General features: G+C 39.5%; 4 protein-coding genes across 6 annotated transcripts; 3 read left to right on the forward strand and 1 right to left on the reverse strand.

Moving 5' to 3' along the window:
* The first annotated feature begins 8,089 nt into the window (after positions 1-8,089).
* LOC128858958 (saccharopine dehydrogenase-like oxidoreductase) lies at positions 8,090-10,114 on the forward strand. 3 transcript variants are annotated; one of them, XM_054095597.1, is made up of 3 exons: positions 8,090-8,191; positions 8,298-8,358; positions 8,472-10,114. In XM_054095597.1, exon 3 carries the CDS (start codon positions 8,646-8,648, stop codon positions 9,927-9,929), a length of 1,284 nt encoding a protein of 427 aa, XP_053951572.1. In that variant the 5' UTR covers positions 8,090-8,191; positions 8,298-8,358; positions 8,472-8,645; the 3' UTR covers positions 9,930-10,114. The 3 variants fall into 3 exon arrangements, with proteins under 3 accessions (XP_053951572.1, XP_053951554.1, XP_053951564.1); XM_054095579.1 differs by having other exon boundaries at positions 8,498-10,114; XM_054095589.1 differs by lacking the exon at positions 8,090-8,191 and having other exon boundaries at positions 8,198-8,358.
* Positions 10,115-16,906: 6,792 nt separating this feature from the next.
* Positions 16,907-18,285, forward strand: LOC128855059 (putative transferase CAF17 homolog, mitochondrial). The gene is made up of 2 exons (XM_054089648.1): positions 16,907-16,997; positions 17,058-18,285. Exon 2 carries the CDS (start codon positions 17,068-17,070, stop codon positions 18,130-18,132), a length of 1,065 nt encoding a protein of 354 aa, XP_053945623.1. The 5' UTR covers positions 16,907-16,997; positions 17,058-17,067; the 3' UTR covers positions 18,133-18,285.
* On the forward strand, positions 16,911-18,850 carry LOC128855060 (cysteine-rich DPF motif domain-containing protein 1). Its single transcript, XM_054089649.1, has 2 exons — positions 16,911-16,997; positions 18,333-18,850. The coding sequence occupies exon 2, from the start codon at positions 18,341-18,343 to the stop codon at positions 18,848-18,850; it is 510 nt and encodes a 169-aa protein (XP_053945624.1). The 5' UTR covers positions 16,911-16,997; positions 18,333-18,340.
* Positions 18,851-18,908: 58 nt separating this feature from the next.
* On the reverse strand, positions 18,909-20,503 carry LOC128855058 (uncharacterized). The gene is made up of 3 exons (XM_054089647.1): positions 19,903-20,503; positions 19,459-19,806; positions 18,909-19,393 (listed from the first exon to the last, which is right to left on the reverse strand). The coding sequence occupies exons 1-3, from the start codon at positions 20,375-20,377 to the stop codon at positions 18,939-18,941; spliced, it is 1,278 nt and encodes a 425-aa protein (XP_053945622.1). The 5' UTR covers positions 20,378-20,503; the 3' UTR covers positions 18,909-18,938.
* Positions 20,504-23,070: the final 2,567 nt, after the last annotated feature.

Below are 23,070 nucleotides of genomic sequence, written 5' to 3' on the forward strand. Positions count from 1 at the left end.
TATCAATTGCATCACTTGTCACATTGGCAGTGTTGCCAGCGCTGCAATTACTGCGCATTTATAATGCGTTTCTGAATATACCCATACCGAAAGTATACCTCGTGAACAAATTGGTCCATTTCATAAAAAACGCCTGCAAAGTGAAACGCGCCTGAAACTAACGGTTATCACACCAAATATTAAATTAATCAAAAAATGGCGTATTCACATTTTGTATTTAATAAAACAAGCCTGTATTAAAGTTTGTAAAAACAGTTTATTGGCAGTGTCAAATTAATGTGTTATTTGTTTTTTTGTTTTTCCAAAGAATTTGAAGTTTTTTTTTTATTAATTCCTTTTGAATGCTGTAAATAAATATGAATCAGTACAAAAAATAATTCAAAGATAAATAAGGAGTGCTATTTTATCAATTGAAATAGAAAAATTGAATTTATTTTCAATATCAAAACTCATTCTTCATACACTGTATATATTTACTTACATAATTGGCGCTTACATTCTTTTGTGTGAAGCTTGGCCGAGTTCCTTTATGTTGTTCTGAAAATGGAATAACCTACAGTTTTACACTCGAACGGCAAATGGTTCTTTATGAGGATATTTTTCACGGCAGAAATAGAATCAGAGGTTTTTATTGACTGCCGAGGGGCGACCGCTATTTCGTGCTTATAGCGGATTTCTAATCCGGGCATTATCGAATGGTAGTCACGCACACATCCTTAAGAGACCGGCACACGCAGAAGTTATTAACGTTCGAAATATATATGTATCTATATATATTTAATTGGCGCGTATACCCTTTTTGGGTGTTTGGCCGAGCTTCTCTTCCTATTTGTGGCGTGCGTCTTGATGTTGTTCCGCAAATGGAGGGACCTACAGTTTCAAGCCGACTCCGAACGGCGTATATTTTTATGAGGAGCTTTTTAATGGCAGAAATACACTCTGAGGTTTGCCATTACCTGCCGAGGGGCGACCGCTATTAAAACCAACTTTTTCTTAATTTTGGTGTTTTACCGAGATTCGAACCCACGTTCTCTGTGTGAATTCCGAATGGTAGTCACGCACCAATCCATTCGGCTACGGCGGTCGAAAAAGTTTACTTAGGAGAAAATTGTGTAGAAATCCGCTTATTACTATGGAAAGAAACTTTAATTTTTTGCGAATGCAAACTCCACGGACAAAAAAATGTGTGTCAATTTCTACTCGTATAAGTTTGCTGCAAAACAAATTTTTGGCCAGTGGCCTGTACGATTTGAGAAACGGTACTTTAATTGATTTATTTAGCCTATGATATTACAATCTTACAAACTAGCGAACATAATTTAGCGAGGATAATGCACGAAATATATCCGTCATTATTACAGTCAACCGAAAAATAATTCTTTACTGACACTACTAGTTACAGACTAATTAAAATTATTATATATTGAACTACTGTTCCTTTTGGAAGAGACAAACGTATTTATTTCAGATAGTTCTCATTAAAAAACATTTTTATAGTATGTAACTTAAAACATTGAAAAGTGCCAAAAGTTACTAGTCGGAACATTTAAATATAATCTTCCTAAAATAGATGAACGCTCAGTAATTCTATTTACATTATTTATTACAAATTATGCGAGAAAGGAAGTTCTGCTCTTACAAAAATCCAGATTAACAGTACTGGATAACTAAGAGCAAATTTAGTAAACGCTTTTTGTATACGCTCTATTATGTTTTTGTCTGATTAAGCATACATGGTAAGGTCTCCAGATAAAGGAAGCATAATCTAACTTAGATCTCTAAAATTTTGTGTAAAGAAGCTTTAACGTATATGAGTTCAAAAATGGTAAACTGTTACGCCGAACGAAGTCTAACATTGCGTACGCTTTCAGAACGATATATGTAATGAAAAATTTTACTTTGTATCAAAATAAAGACTTAAGTCTTGTAACTTTATTAACATACTTAAGCCTTGAAATAACCTCAAAGGCATTGGATTGTGCTTTCCAGTGAAGGTACAATGAGAGCACTTTTCAATATTCAAGGACAGAGTTTAATTCACCCAGCTCAGACTAAGAAGAAAAGCAGAAATCAATGTCATTAAAAAAAAAGCGGTAAAGGTCCAGAATGCTACCCTGCGGAACCCTCGATGTCGCCACATAAGGTTGCTAAGGTACGTTATCAAATGCTACCACAAATCCACTGTTGCAAATATACGATTTGATCCACTTAAGAAAATTGGAATGAAAGCCTTTAGTGAGATAATTTCTATAATAGATTTTTGTTCAAGACTGAATCGCGTGCTTTTGAGAAATCTGAATAGATTGTGTCAATTTGAGAGTCAACTTGTACAGCCATATTTTACTTAAATGTTTTTGTATTCAAGCGTTCTCTTGTTGTTTTACAAATTATTATAAATCATATTTATATACAATATACATATATAGTAAAAAATATATAAAATAATATAAATAGAAATTAGGAACAAAATTGTTGTATCCTCAGCGCAAATGCCCACGCTTTACGAGTACATATGTATATGTATAAATTTCAATGCACATTAAACAGGTAGCAGCAGTTGCACAAAACAACAAGAACAACGTAATTGGTTTGTGCTTTCGGTACCCAGAATGTCAAAATCAATAAACAAAGATACAGTTTAGAGTAACTTAAACCAAATGTAACAATTTAGAGACCAAATAAATAGAAAAAAACTCAACTACTGCCGATAGCTGTTTAATATGCCTTAATAAATTTCTTTATGGTTTCGATATTTTACGCTTTAGTATGAGTGCATTGCCTATCCAAATTGACTTCATTACATTTGTCTCACGACGCAAACGTCTTTTTAACACTCCATCAATGGCATTTGCATAGTCCACAATGCCTGTAATAAGAATTATGGGAATTAATATAAGATTAATAAACCCAAACTCGCTTAAAATGTAATAATGTACAAAAAAGTTGCCAACGAATCGTGATAGAAATATAAGTTTGTAGACCATAGTCTTCATCATATTTTGTCATAATCACAAAGCTCAGACATGTCTTCCATACAGTCAGTTTCTACAGCCAGGGGGTCCTCGCTTTTAAGACTTTTACGATACCAGCGCTGCAGCGTGGAAGCATGAGGAAGCGGAAACCCTTTCTCATACAAATGGTTGTATGCCTTTGGTCCCGCTACGTGTAGACATATGGCATTAGAAATATCCGTATTTGACCATTTGATGTTTTGATCTGTAATAAGTTTACAGCTATGACACTGGACTTTGACATTAAAAAGAAAAAAATTAAGGCATACTTGGGAGGAGCATTTTCCGAATTTGTCCTTCAGTGAAAATTTTCTTTAAATAGGTCAGCAAAATATTCGCGTCATTCAGCTTGTAATTTAACTCCCGATTCTCCGCCTTCAATTTCGTAATTTCCTTGTTTAATTCAGAGATTTTCATCTCTTTCAAGCATTCCAAAACTATCAAGCTGCAAGTTGATCGCAAATATATCAAGATATTCAGAACAAACTGTTTGCTTGTGTATACTTACTCTGTTTGCGTTTGGCAGTCTTTAACCAGCTCTATAGGTGGTTCGACCAAACAGGGGGCCGAATTACGTTGAACAGCCGACGGTGGTGCGAATGGAACGGCTTTTGCCAATAATTTGGCTTTTGAACCACCGCATACCATATCCGCACGTGAAAAGTGATCGGCGCAAATATAATCATTGCATCTGAGCTGGGTATGGCATGATCTGGACCACAGAAGCCGTTCCGATTCTTCGATTGGGACTTTGAAAAATGGTCCTTTCCCACCCCCGGCTTTTTTTAAACAAATGGCGCACTTTCTCATTGTTTTGTAGGGTATGGTTTAGGTAATTAAAGAATTCGGTGAACGTATTCAAACACTTGTACAAAAGTCCAAATATTGATTTAAAAAGTAATTTTAAAATTTCTATACATAAGTTTATTAATACTCAATTTGAAATATGCATTTTTTGTAAATTACGGACATATATTAACCACTTTTATTCTGCTTTCAACCAGTTAATGAATCTATTTTTACGTTCGCATCCATATAACACATTATACTATTTCATGGCATTAGTTTAAACAAATTATTCACACCTTATTAAATACAATCGCTGCGAAAATACTCTTGCACCCAAGGCGTATCTATAGAAGGTGGTGTAATTACAATAGTAGCTTTTCTTCTTCAATTCGCTTTTAATTCAGAATGCCAATAAAACTACGGCGAATTGAGTACATAGGTGGCGCTTTCTCAAAACAGCTACTTTATTCTTCGCGATTTTGACACGTCCAACGTCAGATCCCTTTCCAATACAAAACAACTGACAAAATAAACAAAAGGAGGAGAAATCACATGTTTACGAAAATTCAGCGAATGCCTTTGTAATATGTGATGACGCTGGAAGACGCCGCATAAAACCGCAAAAAAACTGCATTTGGAGGCATTATATTAATTTATGCTTTGACAATGCACGCGGTATTTCTTTTTATTAGTTTGTTTAGTTTAAGTCTCACAATATTACCGTCCTTTCCCTGAATTTTCACAAACATGTGATTTCTCCTCCTTTTGTGTATTTTCTTGTTTGTATTAGAAACGGAACTGTCGTTACCAAAAAATACATTTTAGGAAGACGCAACCTATAGTACTATTTACCTTGTATATTTAGTATAATTTCATGTGTTTGACAGTTTCGCAGTACTAACGTTACAGTCCTTAGGAAGGCGTAATCTTATGGTCTTTCATTGAATATTAATGATATTATTTATATACATACATACAGTTGGGTGATTGACCGAGCTCTTGATGCTGTTCCACAAATGGAGGGACCTACAGTTTCAAGCCAACTTCTAACGGCGGATATTTTCTATGAGGAGCTTTTTCATGGCAGAAATACACCCGGACGTTTGCCATTGCCTGCCGAGGGGCAACTTCTTCTTCTTAATTGGCGCGATAGCCGCTTACGCGATTTTGGCCGAGCTTAACAAAGCGGCGGCCGCCGTAGCCGAATGGGTTGGTGCGTGATTACCATTCGGAATTCACCGAGAGGTCGTTAGTTCGAATCTCGGTGAAGGCAAAATTAATAAATAAAAAAAAAAAAAAAAAAAAAAAAAATAAAAAAACATTTTTCTAATAGCGGTCGCCCCTCGCCAGGCAATGGCAAACCTCCGAGTGTATTTCTGCCATGAAAAAGCTCCTCATAAAAATATCTGCCGTTCGGAGTCGGCTTGAAACTGTAGGTCCCTCCATTTGTGGAACAACATCAAGACGCACACCACAAATAGGAGGAGGAGCTCGGCCAAACACCTAACAGAAGTGTACGCGCCAATTATTTATTTTTTTATTTTTTTAACAAAGCGCGCCAGTCGTTTCCTTCTCGTGCTAACCGGCGCCAATTGGACACATCAAGTGAAGCCAAGTCCTGATCTTTCCAACGCAGAGGAGGCCTTCCTCTTCCTTTGCTACCACCAGCTGGTACCGCATCGAATACTTTCAAAGCCGGAGCGTTTGTATCTATTCGGACGACATGACCCAGCCAACGAAGCCGCTGGATCTTTATTCGCTGCGCTATGTCTATGTCGCCGAAAAGCTCATACAGCTCATCGTTCCATCGTCTGCGATTTTCGCTGTTGCCAACGTGCAAAGGTCCAAAAATCTTGCACAGAATCTTTCTCTCGAACACTCCAAGCGTAGCTTCATCGGATGTTGTCATCGTCCAAGCTTCTGCGCCATACGTTAGGACGGGCATGATGAGAGTCTTGTAGAGTGTTAGTTTTGTTCGTCGAGAGAGGACTTTACTGCTCAGTTGCCTACTTAGTCCAAAGTAGCACTTGTTGGCAAGAGAGATTCTACGTTGGATTTCAAGGCTGACATTGTTATCGGTGTTAATGCTGGTTCCTAAATAAACGAAGTCTTTTACAACCTCGAAATTATAACTGTCTACAGTGACGTGGGTGCCGATACGCGATCGCGCCGACTGTTTGTTTGAAGACAGGAGGTACTTCGTTTTGTCCTCGTTCACCACCAGACCCTTTCGCTTTGCCTCTTTATCGAGTTTGGAGAAGGCAGAACCAACAGCGCGGTTGTTAAGGCCGATGATGTCAATATCATCGACATACGCCAACAATTGTACGCTCTTATAAAAAATTGTGCCTGAGCGATTAAGTTCTGCGGCTCGTACGATGCTCTCCAACATCAGGTTAAAGAAGTCACACGACAGCGAGTCACCCTGTCTGAAACCTCGTTTGGTATCAAACGGCTCGGAGAGCTCCTTCCCAATTCTGACGGCGCTGCTGGTGTTGAGCAACGTCATCTTACATAGCCGTATTAGTTTTGCGGGGATACCAAATTCAGACATAGCGGCATACAGGTAATTCCTTTCCGTACTGTCGAATGCAGCTTTGAAGTCGACGAAAAGATGGTGTGTGTCGATTCTCCTTTCATGGGTCTTTTCCAAGATTTGGCTTATTGTGAATAATTGGTCGATGGTAGACTTTCCAGGTCTGAAGCCACACTGATAAGATCCAATCAGTTGGTTGACGGTGGGCTTCAGCCTTTCACACAATACGCTCGCTAGAACCTTATAGGCGATATTTAGAAGACTAATCCCGCGGTAATTGGCACAAATTGCAGGATCGCCCTTCTTATGGATTGAGCAGAACACACTTAAATTCCAATCGGCAGGCATGCTTTCATCCGACCATATTTTGCATAGGAGCTGATGCATGCATCTTACCAACTCCTCGCCGCCATGTTTGAATAGCTCAACCGGCAGTCCGTCGGCGCCCGCGGCTTTGTTGTTCTTTAGCCGTGATATTGCTATTCTCACCTCGTCATGGTCGGGTAACGGAACGACAATTCGATTAGTAACTTTCCCCACTTGCGTGGACTTCTACACATGGAACCAACCTCCGAGGGCAACTGGTATTAGAAAAAAACGTTTTCTTAATTTTGGTGTTTCGGTAGTCACGGAAATGTTAGGGAGGTGTTAAGGAATAATCGTTATAACTCCAAATTATTCGGCAAATAATAATTTCGAAATTATTTGCCTTCAAAGTGCCCTCGGGAACTTCACTATAATTTGGCACATTACACTATATACGTGGTTTTACTTATTTTTATACTTAAATTTGATTTATTTTCATTAAAATTAAAAGCAAATGCATTTGTCCATACAATCACTTTCTAATTTTAAACGCGAATAAGAAGAAGATTAGAATGACAACAGTATGGTGTTGCCGGATGCCTGCATATGAAAACAAAAATATGAACAAAAATGAAGTATTTTAGTTTAGTATTAATGACCCATAAGGCGTTTTAATTTTGGGTTCAATGGTTTTAACACGGAAAGAAGTTCTACGCAAAAATACTGTGGGTTGCGTAGCCAGAGTTGGACTGATGAGGGTTTTTTTTTTGAAGCGCGGCCGAAGGCCCCCTACGCGAAAAAGAATTCTGCGCAAAAATACTGTGGTTTGCGTAGCCGGAGTTGGACTGATGAGGGTTATTTTTTTAGAGGGAAACGAGTTTTTTAATAAGGACAACTACGACCACCCTATTTGTTTTGCAGACATGATAATTGCATTTTTGTGGAGAAAATAAAAGGCATGAGGACACGTTTGTAAAACGAAGCAATACAACACACTTATAAACCGTAATTTTTTGCTTTTTAATTACTTAATTAATTTTTGTGATACGCTTAATATCATTGTTTTTAAGTTTCGATGAGTTGTATGTTTTTATTTTCAAAAATATTTCTTAATTTTAAATTACAGCAAAAAATACTGCATACGAACTTCGTTTTTATTTCAGGTGTATGGCAACACCAACTTTTCGCTAAATTACAGAACTTCAACATTAAATTTTTTAAAACTATAAGGCTACGGAGGATGTGGTTTTCGGTTTTAACATGGGTATACACCCCTCTATCCTCCCCTTTTAATCTTTTTTTTTTTCAAAGCAATACACATTATACTAAATTTTCCTCCAATAAGATTTGAAAGTAAACAAAAAATGTTTTCATTTCATTTGTGTTGGTATTCTAATGTTTACGGTGAACGAAAAAAATCATATCTGCCATTTCCTGCTACCACCTTGTATGAATTCGCCTTGGTTCAGTTGGAAGATCCGGATAATTGTAAAAAGTTTAGAACAAAACGACCGAACTCTATCTTGTTCAAAAGCAACAAAATCAAAATGTAAATGGTGAACCATTGAATAAGACTACATATAACTTGATTTTATTATTTTTTAATCTCAAAATAATTTTAAGGTTAAGAGATTAATATTTGCATCTAATTCCAGCCAGGATTTCAATACTCCAAATATCTTGAAAAGAAAGAGGATTAAGGAGCAATTTAATCGGGTAAGCGAATTTTCACCGGTTTAATATTTAATTTATATTAGTGCAACTGATTCAGTCAAGGTTTGATTTCGTTTCATTGAAATTTTTCGAATTCTAATTTTGTCGAATGATAGTCTTCTCTCTTTCCCTTTAATAACAGGCTGAGGAGTAAATGACGTGTCGACAAAAAAATAAAAAATCGACTTTTGATCAGAAGAGATAAGCAGCCTTGTCACAACTATACTAGTTGCCATATATTAAAGTCGTTAAGTTAATTACCTAATAAAATAGAAGTCTTAAAAAGCAGGATGTCAGAAAAACTCGATGTGATAATTTTTGGAGCTTCAGGCTTTACCGGAAAATATACCGTTTTTGAAGCTGTTACTGTGCTCCAAAACTATCGGTGGGGTATTGCTGGTCGTAGTCGTGAGAAGTTGGAAATTGTGCTTAAGGATATGGGTGCGAAAGCGCAAAAAAACTTAAAGGATATACCAATAATAATTGCAGATGTAGAGAATGAAGCCTCCCTGCTAGCAATGGCCAACAGGTGCCGAGTTTTGGTAAATTGCTGCGGACCATATCGCTTCTTTGGTGAGCCGGTAGTGCGCGCCTGTCTTGAAGCTGGCACTCACCACGTGGATGTTAGCGGAGAGCCACAATACATGGAAACAATGCAATTGAAATACAACAAACAAGCACAGGAGCGCAAAGTGTATATTATTTCTGCTTGTGGATTTGATTCAATACCGGCGGATATCGGCATCATTTTTATAGAAAAAAACTTTGATGGGGTAGTAAATTCAGTTGAGTGCTATCTTCGGAGCTATTCCAAGGGAGAATCTACTGGAGGCGCGCGGATCCATTATGGTACTTGGGAAAGCGCTGTTTACGGCTTAGCACATTCAAACGAACTACAGGCAATACGCTCCAAATTGTACAGCGAGAAACTACCCAAATTTCATCCTGTTTTAAAACACCGTCCGCTGATTTTCCGCTCAGAAATTGTTAATAACATTTGTCTACCATTTCCTGGATCGGATCGTTCAGTTGTTATGCGTTCACAGCGTTTCCTTTATGAGCATGACCATAAACGTCCAGTTCAAATGCACGCTTATGTAACTTTTAAATCTTGGATAACGGCAGTTTTAGTTTCTTTGCTTGCAGTCTCATTTGGTTTATTAACAAAATTTTCTTTCGGTCGCCAGTTATTGCTTAAGTATCCAAAATTCTTCTCATTAGGGTTCGCTTCGCGCGAGGGTCCATCAGAAGCAAACATGGAGCGTACCCATTTTTCATTTATCATGAGAGCAAATGGTTGGTCGAATTCGGATCGATTGGTTGAACCTACTGACCAATACGCAGACCCTCCTTCTAAAACTTTGACAGTCAAAGTATCAGGTACAAATCCAGGTTATGGAGCAACCTGTGTTGCTTTACTTAGTACTGCTGTAACCATATTGAAAGAAAGTGAAAAAATGCCTGGGTCTGGTGGGGTTTTGCCACCAGGAGCTGCTTTTGCAAAAACAAGTTTAATATCTGAATTGGAAAAGTATGAGCATGGTATTAAGTTTGAAATTTTAGCTAACAAGTAAAAATATTTAAAACAAAACAAGAATACGGCAAATTTTTCGTTATGTTAGATTTTAACCAATGTTATTTTAAAATATTTTTTATACTTTTTGCTACTTTAAACTAATATAAATATTCACGTTTGTTATCAATTAAATTAACTCTATTTAACAAGAAAATAAAGCAAAAACTAACTAATGAAACACAATTTTGGTAACATCATTACATAGCCGTACAAGAAACTGTACCTTGGCAGATATTCAGCTGCTTGTATCGGTAAGTGTCCCCACATATGTATGCATGCCTCTTATCTAAAGTAACACAATATTTTAATGCTGCCGTCATAGCCGAATGAGTTGGTGCGTGACTTGCATTCGATAACGCCCGGGCTGGAAATCCACCGGATACAAAATATCAATATAAATATGTTTTGGCTAATAGCCATACGAGTGTATTTCAATCATGAAAAGCCACTCATAAAAAACTCTCTGCCGTTCGGAGGCGGCTTAAAACTGTAAGTTACTCCGTTTTTGAAGCAACATCAAGACGCACACCTCAAATTAGAGGAGGAGCTTGACCAGATAACCAAGATTGGATGTAGGCGCTAATTATATAACATATACAATATATATGTCCATACATTGAAGATAACTGGGTATTTCATGACTGCCTTGGCACATTTCTTTCCGAGCATCGCATCATATTTGGAAACCAATGTTCGAGAATATGGCATAAGTTGGTATTTAATGTTTAAAGGCTGTTTATCATTATTGGTATACGCGTCTTTCTCGCGTATGTATAGTTTGTCACACAAACAAGTAATTCTTACTTCTGTTTGTATATTCTCGGAGCTTGACGTCACAGCGAATTCGGAAGGCGTAGTCTTGGGCCAGTTTCTTATTCTATCAGTCTTGGGTTTTGACTGAAAGAGAGGCTAATGAAATGGAAACATAACATGTAAAGTGAAATTAGTGAATTAAAGCAAACGTTGTGGTCAGCAGATTGTGGAAAGTATGACCATTGGTGCAATTCGCTAACTTTAAACGATTCGGCAATTATTATTTCTCTTGTTGTTGTTGCCTCTGTGGAAATACTGTCAGGTCCAGTAATTGTCTGTTCGTTTTGTTCTGGAACTCGTCGGGGTAGTTGAAGAGGTGCCTCCTGACATGCCTGGGAGGTGGCTCAGACTCAAGCAGGTGTCTACATGGGTGAAACCTGCGGGAGCATCCTAGCAGAAACTGTTTGCTGAGCAGTTTGTTGTGCTCCTTTACTGGTAGCATCTGCGCCTCGTTGTGTAAGTGTTGTAGAGGGGACATCAGGAGGTAACCAGTCGCTGTCCGAATAGCAGAGCTTAGGCAAGTTTGAAGTTTTATCCACTGCGTGTCACTAGTTCTAGGCACAGCATAGCTTAAAACCGGACGGCCTATTGCCTTAATGCCGATAGCAATATTTCTCTGTCTTTGCCCCAAGTACTGCCGGCAAGCGATTTGAGGACTTTAGTGCCAATTGCAGTTGTGTGCTCAGAGAAGGAGAGCAACTGTCGAAGTTTACACCCAAAATTTTGTGGTTGTTAACAGTCGGAATTGGTGTGTCATCGACTTTTACCTTGAGTTGCAGTTTGCCCTCCTTTGTCAAGGTGGTAAAGGGGGTCACCGTAAACTTTGTGGGGGAAAGTTGTAGATTTCTAGTAGTGAAAAAGCGAGAAAGATTGGTGAGGTAATCGTTCACTTTGGCGCAGAGGCCATTTGGCGCGACGCCATTATCGTGCAATCGTCGGCGTAGGAGATCAAGAAGACTCCCTCTGGTGGCTGGGGGAGCTTCAATATATATTGATCTCCGAAAATTACTAACGAGTGTGGACCACTCAGATAGTAAGCGGACCACTTCTCAATTTATCTGGCTGTTTATGGCGGTGAGTGCTGCGGTGGTACTAAGCACTAGTCGGAAGCCATGCTTATGTGGGGCTGGGGTCAGGTATTTCGTGTAGAGTGGGAGTAGGAGGGCCTCAAAAGTCTTCACGACTGGGGAAAGGAGGTGGCTTTCCCCTTGGTTAATGGGTTTCCCAGGTCTCAGTAGTGGGACCACTCTCCCCAATTTCCACTTGTCAGGAATAATGAGAGGCGCCATACACAAATGAAACCCCCTTGTGAGATACTCTACTCTCAATAGACCCAGGTTTTTAGCATCTGCATGTTAAGTCCGTCAGGGCCAATGGCTTTTGTTGCTTTAGTTTTGTTGATGGACCTCCGAACCTCACCACAAAAGATAGTAAGTGGCGCACTGTTGTTCGGTTGTTTGTGCAGCCGTCTGGTGGCACGACACTTGGTTCTGTCGGCCGGAGGATGCAGTATGAATTGCCGGCTAAAATAGCTGTCGCATCTCTTCGGGTCCGACGAAATGCAACCGTTGATGGTGACCTTATCGTTGTGCTTCGTCGGATTCGACAGGTACCTTACCGTGGACCATACCTTACTCACACTAGTGGTGAAGCTACAGGCCTTCAGGTACTCAACCCATTTGATCCGCTTGTGTTTGAGATATGAAGCGAGTCGCAGCAGCTGTGAACACCTTGCAGAATGCGCGTTCGCCTACGCGCACATCGGTGGAGATGGGAAGAGCGGCCAAGGTGTCCTCAGTGAATTCCGAGAAGCCGACCCAATTAGCTTTGTTGTTTTTATGACCGGGAATTCGTGGAAACAAAGTCAGCAGATCTCTCAATCGAGATGATAATGGTCAAGTGGTCTGATGCAAGCGATAGCATAGGTCGCCAAGTTATGCTATTTATCAGACAAGCGCTAGCAATTGTTATGTCAGGCGAGCTGCTTCAATTGCCCACTGCCCTGGGGGGGGCTGTTCACAGTGCTGCATGTCGAATTGTCTATCTGCTCTGCCAAATGGTGCCCCTACAATCGTTTGGTAGGATTGAATTCCAAATATCGTGATGCGCATTAAAGTCACCTACAACCAATCGGTTTTCACCTCTGATGAGCGCACCAATATCAGGTGACAGGGGGTATATATACATTATAAATTTCGAGATCGGCATCGCCTAACCGGACAGCTATACCTTGACATTCTAACGCACTGCCCTTGCGGTTGATGTCTTCGTCGATCAGTCGATACTGCACTGTGTGGTGGACTATAAACGATAGGCTACCACCATTGTCTCGCTCGCGATCTTGTCTGTGCTAGCGTACAGTTTGGTTTCTTGGACCGCAGCTATTGGGATTCAGTGTCGGCTTATAAAGTCAATGATCTCATCTATCTTGCTCGTAAGTCTGTTACAGTTGAATTGAAGAAGCTTGAAACTCCTCGGAATGATTGGTAACGCGTGGGGTTGTCTGCGTTGTCCCTGCTGTGCGTGCCGCTGTTGTTATTGCGGCCTGATGGTGGTGCAGGGGGCGGTTGCGGGTGCAGAAATATACAGCAGAGAGCAACGTAGTCACGTGTTCCCTCGGGTAGTGCGCAGGACAGAGCATCTCCTAAAGTGGCATCAGCCATTGCAAAAATTGCATTTAACTGATGCCAGGTTCAGAGGTATTCTGGTCTGGCACATGGAACAGACTGTGCGGGATAGCGGGATACCAAAAGCTGCTGATTTTTCCCCGCACTATGGTTGGGGTTTTTCGATTTTGGGGAGTTCTGTTGCACCGATAAGCTCCTTACCGTTGAGGTTTGATATGTGCCGCCGGTTGGTAGTGCCGGCACATTAGAGGATGCGGTAGCCGTTAAGGCAGGAGACGCCTGACGGCGAGAGAAACACGTGGTCACATACCGTGAGGACTACTCCCTGTGTGACTTAAGGCCTGAAGAGGTCTTAAGCTGGCTCCACCCGTTGCACTTGTTACACCTAACCGAGGTGGAGTTTGGGTGGAACCGTTTATGGCGCAGCAATAGAATATTTCTGGTCCAGTGTTGGATTCAATACCAGTCCTGAGGCGAAGTATTTGGAGCAAAATCGATGCATTGGGTACTGGGGCCGCAGTTATTGGTCGGGAAAACCCCATTTTATTATTTCTGTCTACAATATTTGCTGTTGGCACAACTGATTGTGTTATTTACAACATATATTAAGTGACACTAAACAGGGCTTAAGAAGGCAGATGAGAAGGAGTTAGAATCGTGTGGAGTACTTTAACATGCCGGACATATATGTATAGTGATTTCGTCGGAGTCGATTCTGGTTAAGTAGGAGTTTATCCTTCTACAATATCCAGAATGCAATTGAGCCGAAGTTACGCGGGTCTCAAGAGGCAGCTGAAGGTCTTTGTCTGCAATAGGTGGTGATAGAAATCCGTTGCCGTTTTTGCGGTGGTCGGGAGTTTAAGATGGTGGTAAGAAACTCACGATAAAAGTCCTTTAATCTTAGTCTGTATACTGTCTGACACAGTAGTTGTAGTAGTGGCTGTCTCGTTGTCCTGATGGCAGTATTCTCACGGGTTTGAAGCTTTGTCCATTTCGAATCATTAGTGCCAGGCGACCAGACGGGTGGGCGTAATTTATAACCAGCTTTAAATGTTGACAGCAACATTTCTTTGTTGTTGTTGTTTTAACAGCATAGGTAGCCCTGTCAGTGTAGGCATATCACCGGTCATCTTCGTCTAGCTCATCTAGGGGTAGGCCCAGGAAACATGCTGTTTCGACAGGTTGGGTCCAGAGGGAGAGGGGGGTTAGATGAGTCGGTTGCCCCCTCATGTGAAGAGGTGGTTAGTGTCGTGCGGGGTACCTTCGCATGCTGGACATGTGTTTGGTATGTCGTGGTCGATTCTAGATATGTAGGAGTTTAACCTGCTACAGTATCCAGAACGTAGTTGTGCCAGTGTTACACGAGTCTCACGGGGAAGCTGGAGCTCTTCGTCTGCAATAGGTGGTGGTTGGACTCCGATTACGGCATTCACAGGACGGGAGTTCATGAAGGTGGTAACGGTCTCCCGGTGAATGTCGTTTATTGACTGTCTAAATACTGAATACTGCTTACATTCCCATGAACATTCCCATGGCAGCCGGTTCTACGTTACCGGAATGACTCGGGTTTTATCCCGACCAAGGGCTGCCGCCCCAGTATACTAGCCCTGTCTAGTGAACCGTAGGTAACATTTCTTTGTCTTCGCCGCAAGTGCTGCAGGCTAGCAATTTGAGGACCTTGTAGCGGTTTTGATAATTGCGGTGGTATGCGCCGAGAAGTAGAGAAAACTGTCTAACATGACTTCCAGGATTTTGGAATTGCTTACAGTCGGTATTGGTGCTCCACCGACCTTTACATTTAACTGTAGTTTGATCTCCTTCGCCTAGTAGGCAAAAAAGTTCGCTGTGTATTAAGTGGGAGAAAGCTATGATTCCTCGCAATGAAAAAGCGAGAAAGGTTGGCGAGATAAATGCTCATCTTGGAATATTAGTCATTGATGTCATTGCCAGACACCATTATCGAACAATCGTCAGCATAGAAGTCCAATTAAACTCTCTCGCGTGGTCGAGATGAAAGGACACGGGTGAAAGGACACCATCCTGCGACACTCCTTGTTTTATCATCCTTTGTTTTGAGCTGACATTCTCTGTCATTGAAAGATGATTGGCGATTGCCGCGGACCAGTTCAGTCCCGGCGGGAGAGTCGATGCGTAGCTGGGTTCAGGAGTTTCGTGAAGACTGGGAGTAGGATGATCTTAAGTGTCTACACTGGGGAATTATCGGACGATCGAATTCACCATATTCGTAAACAAACCGCTATCACATCTCCTAAGACGTGGAATCAGCTGATTTCTTCAAATTCGCAGAAAGCCGGCTAGCAGTCTGATGTAAGACATACAATTATTTTCACTAATGTAGCAATGCCCAGTATGTTAGTATAATGTTTGTTAGTTGGCAGTTTTGCTGTGAACGAACCTCATTGACTTATTTCTGTAATGTTCTTACGAACCAGCTAAATGGCTTGCGACTTAGCTTCGTTTCATCCGCTGAAAGAAAATATTCTTTTATACAATTTTTGACTCTAAACAAATTTTACTTACTTTTTACTTCACTTTTTGATATTTTGATCTTAAAACTCGCGCTTGACCATCAAATGCCAATTGCCAAATAGTCGATTGTTATGTTGCCAGCTACTAATCAAATTGCCAAGCTTAGAGCTTTGCTACTTGGCCCTTATCTTGGTCTTAAGCAAGACAATGCTCTGAAAACAATTGAAAATAAAGAAGAATTTGGAGAGAAATTGTTTGGGTAACCTAGCGCCAAGTTTGGCGCTTACAAAAACAAAATATATGTAAAACTGTAAAGTAACGAAGCAACGAGCTCGATATGAATACCTCTATTTTGTTTTTGCCTTTGGTCTAGGAATGGTCGAATACAATCTTGCATCTTTCCAAGAGCCGTGTCATCAGCACTGAATATCACCAAATAAAAAGAAGGAGAGTCGGTTCTACCACGACAGGTCGGTTCTACGTTACCGAAACGACCCGGATTTATATCCGGCCAAGGACTGTCACTTCAGCAGCATTCCCCGTATGTAAGTATGGGGAATGTTTATGCTGCCACAACAACAACAACAAGGAGAGGAAAGTCAATAAATAATAATAAATAATGACATCGCTCAATTGTCAAATTCACCGAAATGAAAACTAGAGTAGCGGTTTTCATCTTTTTGATCTCTAGAATTTCAAAATCTAAATCAAAAGTTCACAGTTTAGAGTAATTTAAATTAAATTTGACCATTTACAGATAAATTAAATAAACAATTATATCAGCTACTCTACTGCTATTTAGGCAGCGTAACATTACGTTTGGTTCATCCCACAGCAACTTTATTTACCACAAGTGTTCAATATGCCTTGTATGCGCTCGTCTGCCCAGAAATTAAAGAAACGAAGCTCTGCTGCAAATTGCACTGTAAGGAAACAGTTCTGATCACATAATCAAAATCAGCTGATTTTGAATTTGTTGTATCATTTCATATTGAATTACATTTATGAATTTACCAATCCAAATTTTATCGAAAATCCTAAATTTGTGATATACTTTTTATTCTAGAAGTCAACGTCAAATATCGTAGCTTTTAATCAGAATCATTCGACTTGAACTGTTTAGCTTTTGATTGCAAGTAAGTGAATGATTTTCGTTAACAAAGTTTGGTTTTAATCGGTTGATCTGCATTTCGCAGCCGCTTCATTATGAATATACTAAAAGGTTTGACAAAAATCAAGTCGAGTTTTGCCCGTTTTATTGAGACGACTAACAACTTCATGTGGGTACATCGTAATGAAAAGTTTGCTGATAGACGATTAGTTATTGAGCAATTAACAGATCGAGAGTTGGTTCGAGTACATGGAGAAGAGGTTGTGCCCTTCTTGCAGGGACTCATAACAAATGATATGGCTCATCTGCAGTCGGACAGTACACCTCTTCCTAAAACCCCCGCAATGTACACGATGTTTTTAAACAAGGCCGGCCGCGTGCTCTATGATTCAATTATATATCGCACTCCAGAGCCCAATACATATCTGATTGAGTGTGACAAGTATATATCCAACGAATTGCGTCGACATTTGCGACTCTATCGTGTACGGCGAAATATTCAAATTGATGCTGTCGGAGAAGAATACCGACCATGGATTGTTTTCAATCCCGTTGGCAGCGTCGTTCGAATGGACACCAGTGTTCAGGTGGGGCAAGAGGTCATATCTACACCAGATCCGCGAGTACGTGACCTTGGTACGCGCGTCATAACAAAGTCAGATAAAACTTGGAAGGACTTAGCTAATATGTTTTCTAAAACTGGAGATGTTACGGTAGCAAAGCCAACTAATGACTGCAACTACCGTATGCATCGGTATCGTTATGGCGTTGGTGAAGGTGTTCAGGATCTTCCCCCTGGCAAAAGCTTCCCGTTAGAAGCCAATTGTGATTATTTGCATGGTGTTAGCTTTCACAAAGGGTGCTACATTGGGCAAGAATTGACGGCTCGTGTTCATCACACAGGAGTAGTGCGAAAGCGAATAATGCCTTTACGTTTATCCGGGCCAGCTCCACAAGCATCATTGACTATTTCCACGGAGGCTGGGGCTAACGTCGGTGTAATTCGTAGTGCTAATTTCGATAGGGCCCTAGGATTAGTTCGAGTAGAACAAGCTTTAAATTCACCTAAACTTTTTGTGGATGGCAAAGTATGTTATGTAGAAAAGCCGTACTGGTGGCCCTCTGAGTTACCTAAAAAGACTCGTGTAGAGGGTTGTTAGGACTGAGAATGATGTATACTACATACGCTTATATTTTTACGACTGTTAATTAGTTTAGTAGCCGTTGGCTGTTTTTTGTCGGCTTGTATTTATGTTAAGATCCTTATAATCCAAAATTTATGTTGTATTAATAAATAGGCTTATGTTTTCGGATATTTATGGCTGTTTAATGTTTAATTTCGACGTATCTTCGCTTACAGGTACTGGTATGGATGAGGTAAAAAGCTCAAACGAATCTGCCGACAACTATATTAACAACTATGATGACCTGCAGCTGAATGTGAAGGACGAAGAAGCAGAAATCGCCCGTTTAGAAATACCAGTTCCCAATATTACCGGTACAGAAAAATGTGAATTTCAAAACGATGACCGCACTCCAAAAATTGAGTTTCAATGTACCGCTTGTGACATGTTAGAAATGGTTCACTATTATGGCAAAATTCCGCCTTTTGTTTATGGACTTAAGCTTTTAGAAGACTCTTTTGTCATGCGCGATCCCTTTCAGCCGCCTCCTCTTCGTTGGAAACCCAAAGCTGAGTATTTCGTCATACTGGGCGCTAAGTGCTCTATGTGCGAAAATGTAGTTTGCAGAAGTACGGAATGTAGTTTTTACTACACACATACTTATTGCTTGAGCTGTGCTGAGCTTAACAGAAGTAAATTTCCACAAGAAGCCCAAGCAAAATTAAGGAAGCAATTTGTACAAAAAAATAAATAATACAAATATTCAATTATTTTGTTTCTTAAATCAAGAAATTTAGTCCATACATATATACTACGTTATCAACCGAATGAGTTACATTTTATTATTTCTCTTTCGGCGCTATTTTTTTCGCTAACTTTTGCATTTGACTTGTGACCTTCTTTTTCTGTTTTTTCTTCAAACCATCAACTTTGACTCCGCGAAACTTTGTTTTTTTGCTAGTGTCACCCCCTTTTATTGTCTGTGGAGCCTCTTGTTTCATATCTTTTGGTTTTTTGCCCTTCATTTTCTCCCCTGCACGTGATGGTTTTTTCGTCACCTCATCTGATCCATCACGGATTTTTTTTGCATCCAACTTTTTGACAGAATATCGTTCTACATGTATTGGACGTTCATCTAGCATGGTTTCGTTGAGCTCTAATGCCAATCCTACTGCCTCTGGCGCTTTAAAACAGACATATGCCACCCCTTTGCAGCCTTTGTCATTATGTAGACAACGCACATAATCAATGTCACCACAACTGGAGAATATTTCCCGTAGTTTCTCTTCGTTAGCACCTACAAATGTATTTGAATTAATATATGGGTTTTATTACATACGATTTCTTGATCTCAGAACTCACTGTATTTTAGGTTACCGACAAAGATTGTGCGTTTTGTATCCATAGAATTGCTATCTACGTTGACACGTGTTACACGCAAATGATTGTTTTTAAATATGGTACCATTTAAATTTAGAGCGCGCGTCACCGCCTCGACATTTTTGAGCACCACCCAAGCATTTAGAGAGCCAGCCTCCTTTCGATCCTTATGTTTAAACAAAACTTTACCAGAGGCCGTTCTAAAACGAATTCCGTCAATTGGACCATAATCGCTAAATAAACGTAATAACTGAACGCGCTTAGTATTCACTGGCAGATTCCCTACGAAAACAGTTGCTGCCTCTTTGAAGGGCTCACGTTCCTTAAGCTCTACAAAGATAAACCATGTATATCAAGTATTTTTGTTTCTTGTGACGTTTACCAAAGCTAACGGCTAAGAAGTTAGGAAAGTTGAAAGACATTTACCTTTATGGTTCAAATCATTACTCTTTTCTTTATTCTGTTTCAATTTTGATGCTTCTTGAGTCTGCTCAACAACAGATATGATTTTGTTATCCTTTTTTAGTCCTTCCAATTTTTGTGCTTCTTTCTTTTGTTGTTTTTTAAGCTTTTTAGCCAACTTTTTGGCTTTTTTCTTTTCTATTCTTGCAAGTGCTGCGTCACTAGTATCCTCTGTAACAGGTCTCTCCTTTTCTTTGCCATTTTTTTGTTTATTTTTTTTAGATTTCTTATGTAGAACCACATCAGCTACATTAGATTTTCCGTTCATATCGCCAGTGTCTTCTTTTACTGGCCCAACAGATTTTTTTATGATTGTTTGCTGCAGTTTTTTTTTATCCTCAAAACTCTTTTTGCCAACCTTTTTAATTTTCTTACTTTTCTGTAGCATACTGGTCTCTCCATCCTTCCTTTCTAATTCAGGATTTTTATTCTTTGCCATCTTCCTTTTATCTTAGCAATCAGTTTTTTGTAAGTTAACCGGAAAAACTAACTTGAAATTCTACCAAATCTGAATTCTATCCACCGTGTATCAAATCCACATGTTTTGAAGTAGTGCTACCACCTTATTATAAGTGTCAACTTCATGATAGTTCTGTTCACGGACCAGTAAAAACTTATTACTTCTCTTTGGGATCAAATTTTCGCATTTCGATACAAAATTAATTTTACTTTATTAAATTTAATATATGATATATATATATATATATATATAATTTAAGGATATACCCGTTTTGGGCGTTTGGCTGAGCTCCTTCTCCTATTTGTGGCGCGCGTCTTCATGTTGTTCCACAAATGGAACATATATTATATTACCAAATGTAATTATAATTGACAAGTTGCAATACTGGCGAAAATTCGATCGAATATTGAAATAACACGACTGACAAGGTAAGAATGATAACAACCAAAACACAAAAAAAAAATAATATAGCCAAACAAAAATGTATGAACGGCGAAATATTGAACTTGATGCATGAGAGAAGAATATATCGCAACATAACAATAACGATTAAAACGACAGAACGAAGAAATCAGAGACAAAATAAGTACCGTGAGTAAGGCGAATCTATTAAATTTAATATCCTCATGGTATAGAATACAGGAAATGGCGTCATCCCAAGAAGATAGAGAAGTTACTTGTCTGTGAATAGTCAGTGAATTAATTTTTAAATGAAGTATATATATATATATTACTTTAGGAAAAAAGAAATCGATTATTTTTTTGTAAATGGTTTAAAACATTTTTATGGTCGATTATCGGTATTATCGACATTTTCTTTATCATCAAAAATACCTGAACGGAATCGACGAAACCAAAACTTTTTGATTTATATTTGCATATGTGAGTAAACTTACGCACTAGAATTCAAATAAAATAATAGTTAATAACATATAGTGTTCAAAGAAGAGAACAGCAGAAGTACCATTTCTTTACATTAAATACCACCATTCCAGTTTTAGATGGTTTATCTCCAGCATCTTTCGCTTCCATGATCTTCCCCTAGTCAGCCTCAATCCACCGTTCAATTTATCGTGAATGCTTGTCAACATGCTTGAACTAGAGAACTATCTCAATGTTGTACGGTCTGTTCTTAACTGAAATCGTTGTCCATATAGGTATTCGTCAAAATGTTTTACGTACTCAATCACAACTAACCACCACTGACCACTCAGTACTTCAGTTCCGCCCTCCTCTGCTATACTTACAGTACTCCTCTTATTCCGTTGACCCTAGCGTCTGTGTTCATCACACATTTTTCTCCTGCGACCGGATATGTTAACATAGACCCAGTACAAGCAGAAACTTTTTCGTCTGCTGGAACGATTCCTCCTGTTCTTTGTGGCACAAAAAAGTAAATTATTATTAGCGGGACTGTGGTGACTCCGGCACTGCGAAGTCAGAAACTAAACACACTTTGTGCATATCTTTTGCTCAAGATACATGAGATGATGTGCAAGATACGTAAATTCTGTCTTGGTCACTGCACACTTCTTCTCATTCAATCGGAATTTGGTAAAACTAAAACGCTAAGTCTTTCAACCATAAGGATGATGTCATCCATATACTTCTTTTTTGAGTGGAGGCCTCCCATCATAAGCACCATCAGGCGCTCAAAGGATTTCGGAGTGTTGCATAATCCAAATGGCATCACAGAAAATTGCCACAACCTATCTCCTATGCTGTCTTCTCCCGATCGCAATCTTAATTGCCACCTGCTAGTAATGTGAAAAACCATTTTGCACCGGATCAAGTGTCAAGAGAGTAATCCGTAGGTGGTAATGGGAGCTGTCCTTTTTATAACTCTATTAAGTTTTCTTTAATCTAAACACAACCGTTGAGCTTCACGAGTTCACTGATGGCTTAATTACTTAATTTTTCTCTATTATCGAGATTATGTGATTTCCTTCTTCGCGTTTTGCTAATGGAACCCAGCGTGACGAATTGGATTTGCATTTCCTGTGCCTATTCGATGTTTCATGATGGCAATTCTACCAAAGTTTCCACAATCACTGCCGAATAAGTAGCTTCTTAGCTCTCGTGCTCTCCAACCTTCTGACAAAGCTACAATAACAACCTTGCAAACCTTTTCTAAAATCGAAGCTATCTCTCCTCTAGCTGTCTAAATATTGTAACCAGCCAAAGGTTCCACCTCACCACTTACCAATTCTTACCGGATGGCCTTACAGTAATTCCCTTACGTCCCTTAGATCATTAAACATATTAAAATCTAACAATGTTTTCCTTCCCATTTTACTTTTGCCTGCTAAAGTTGGCTGACAGCAAAAATTTGCGAGAGCGCAGGGAAAATGGAAGAATTTGGCTTTCTAAAATGCCTGCTAAAAGTGTAGAAAAAATGTTGACACTGAACTTTAGTTTCAGTAAAAATGTCGCTATTTAAAGATTGAGATCACACAAATACTTCCTCAGACACCCGTTTATGTAATACCATTGTACAAAATTGCAAGTAAAAACACTCTTCTTCTTGCAATTTTTTGACAGGCACCAAGGTGTGAGATGGTGTGAGTGCTTTGTTGTTGTTGTAGCAGCATAAACATTCCCCATACTTACATACGGGGAATGCTGCTGGAGTGACAGTCCTTGGCCGGATATAAATCCGGGTCGTTTCGATA

The sequence above is a fragment of the Anastrepha ludens genome, chromosome 2, assembly GCF_028408465.1.
Source record: "Anastrepha ludens isolate Willacy chromosome 2, idAnaLude1.1, whole genome shotgun sequence".
Taxonomy (NCBI): domain Eukaryota; kingdom Metazoa; phylum Arthropoda; class Insecta; order Diptera; family Tephritidae; genus Anastrepha; species Anastrepha ludens.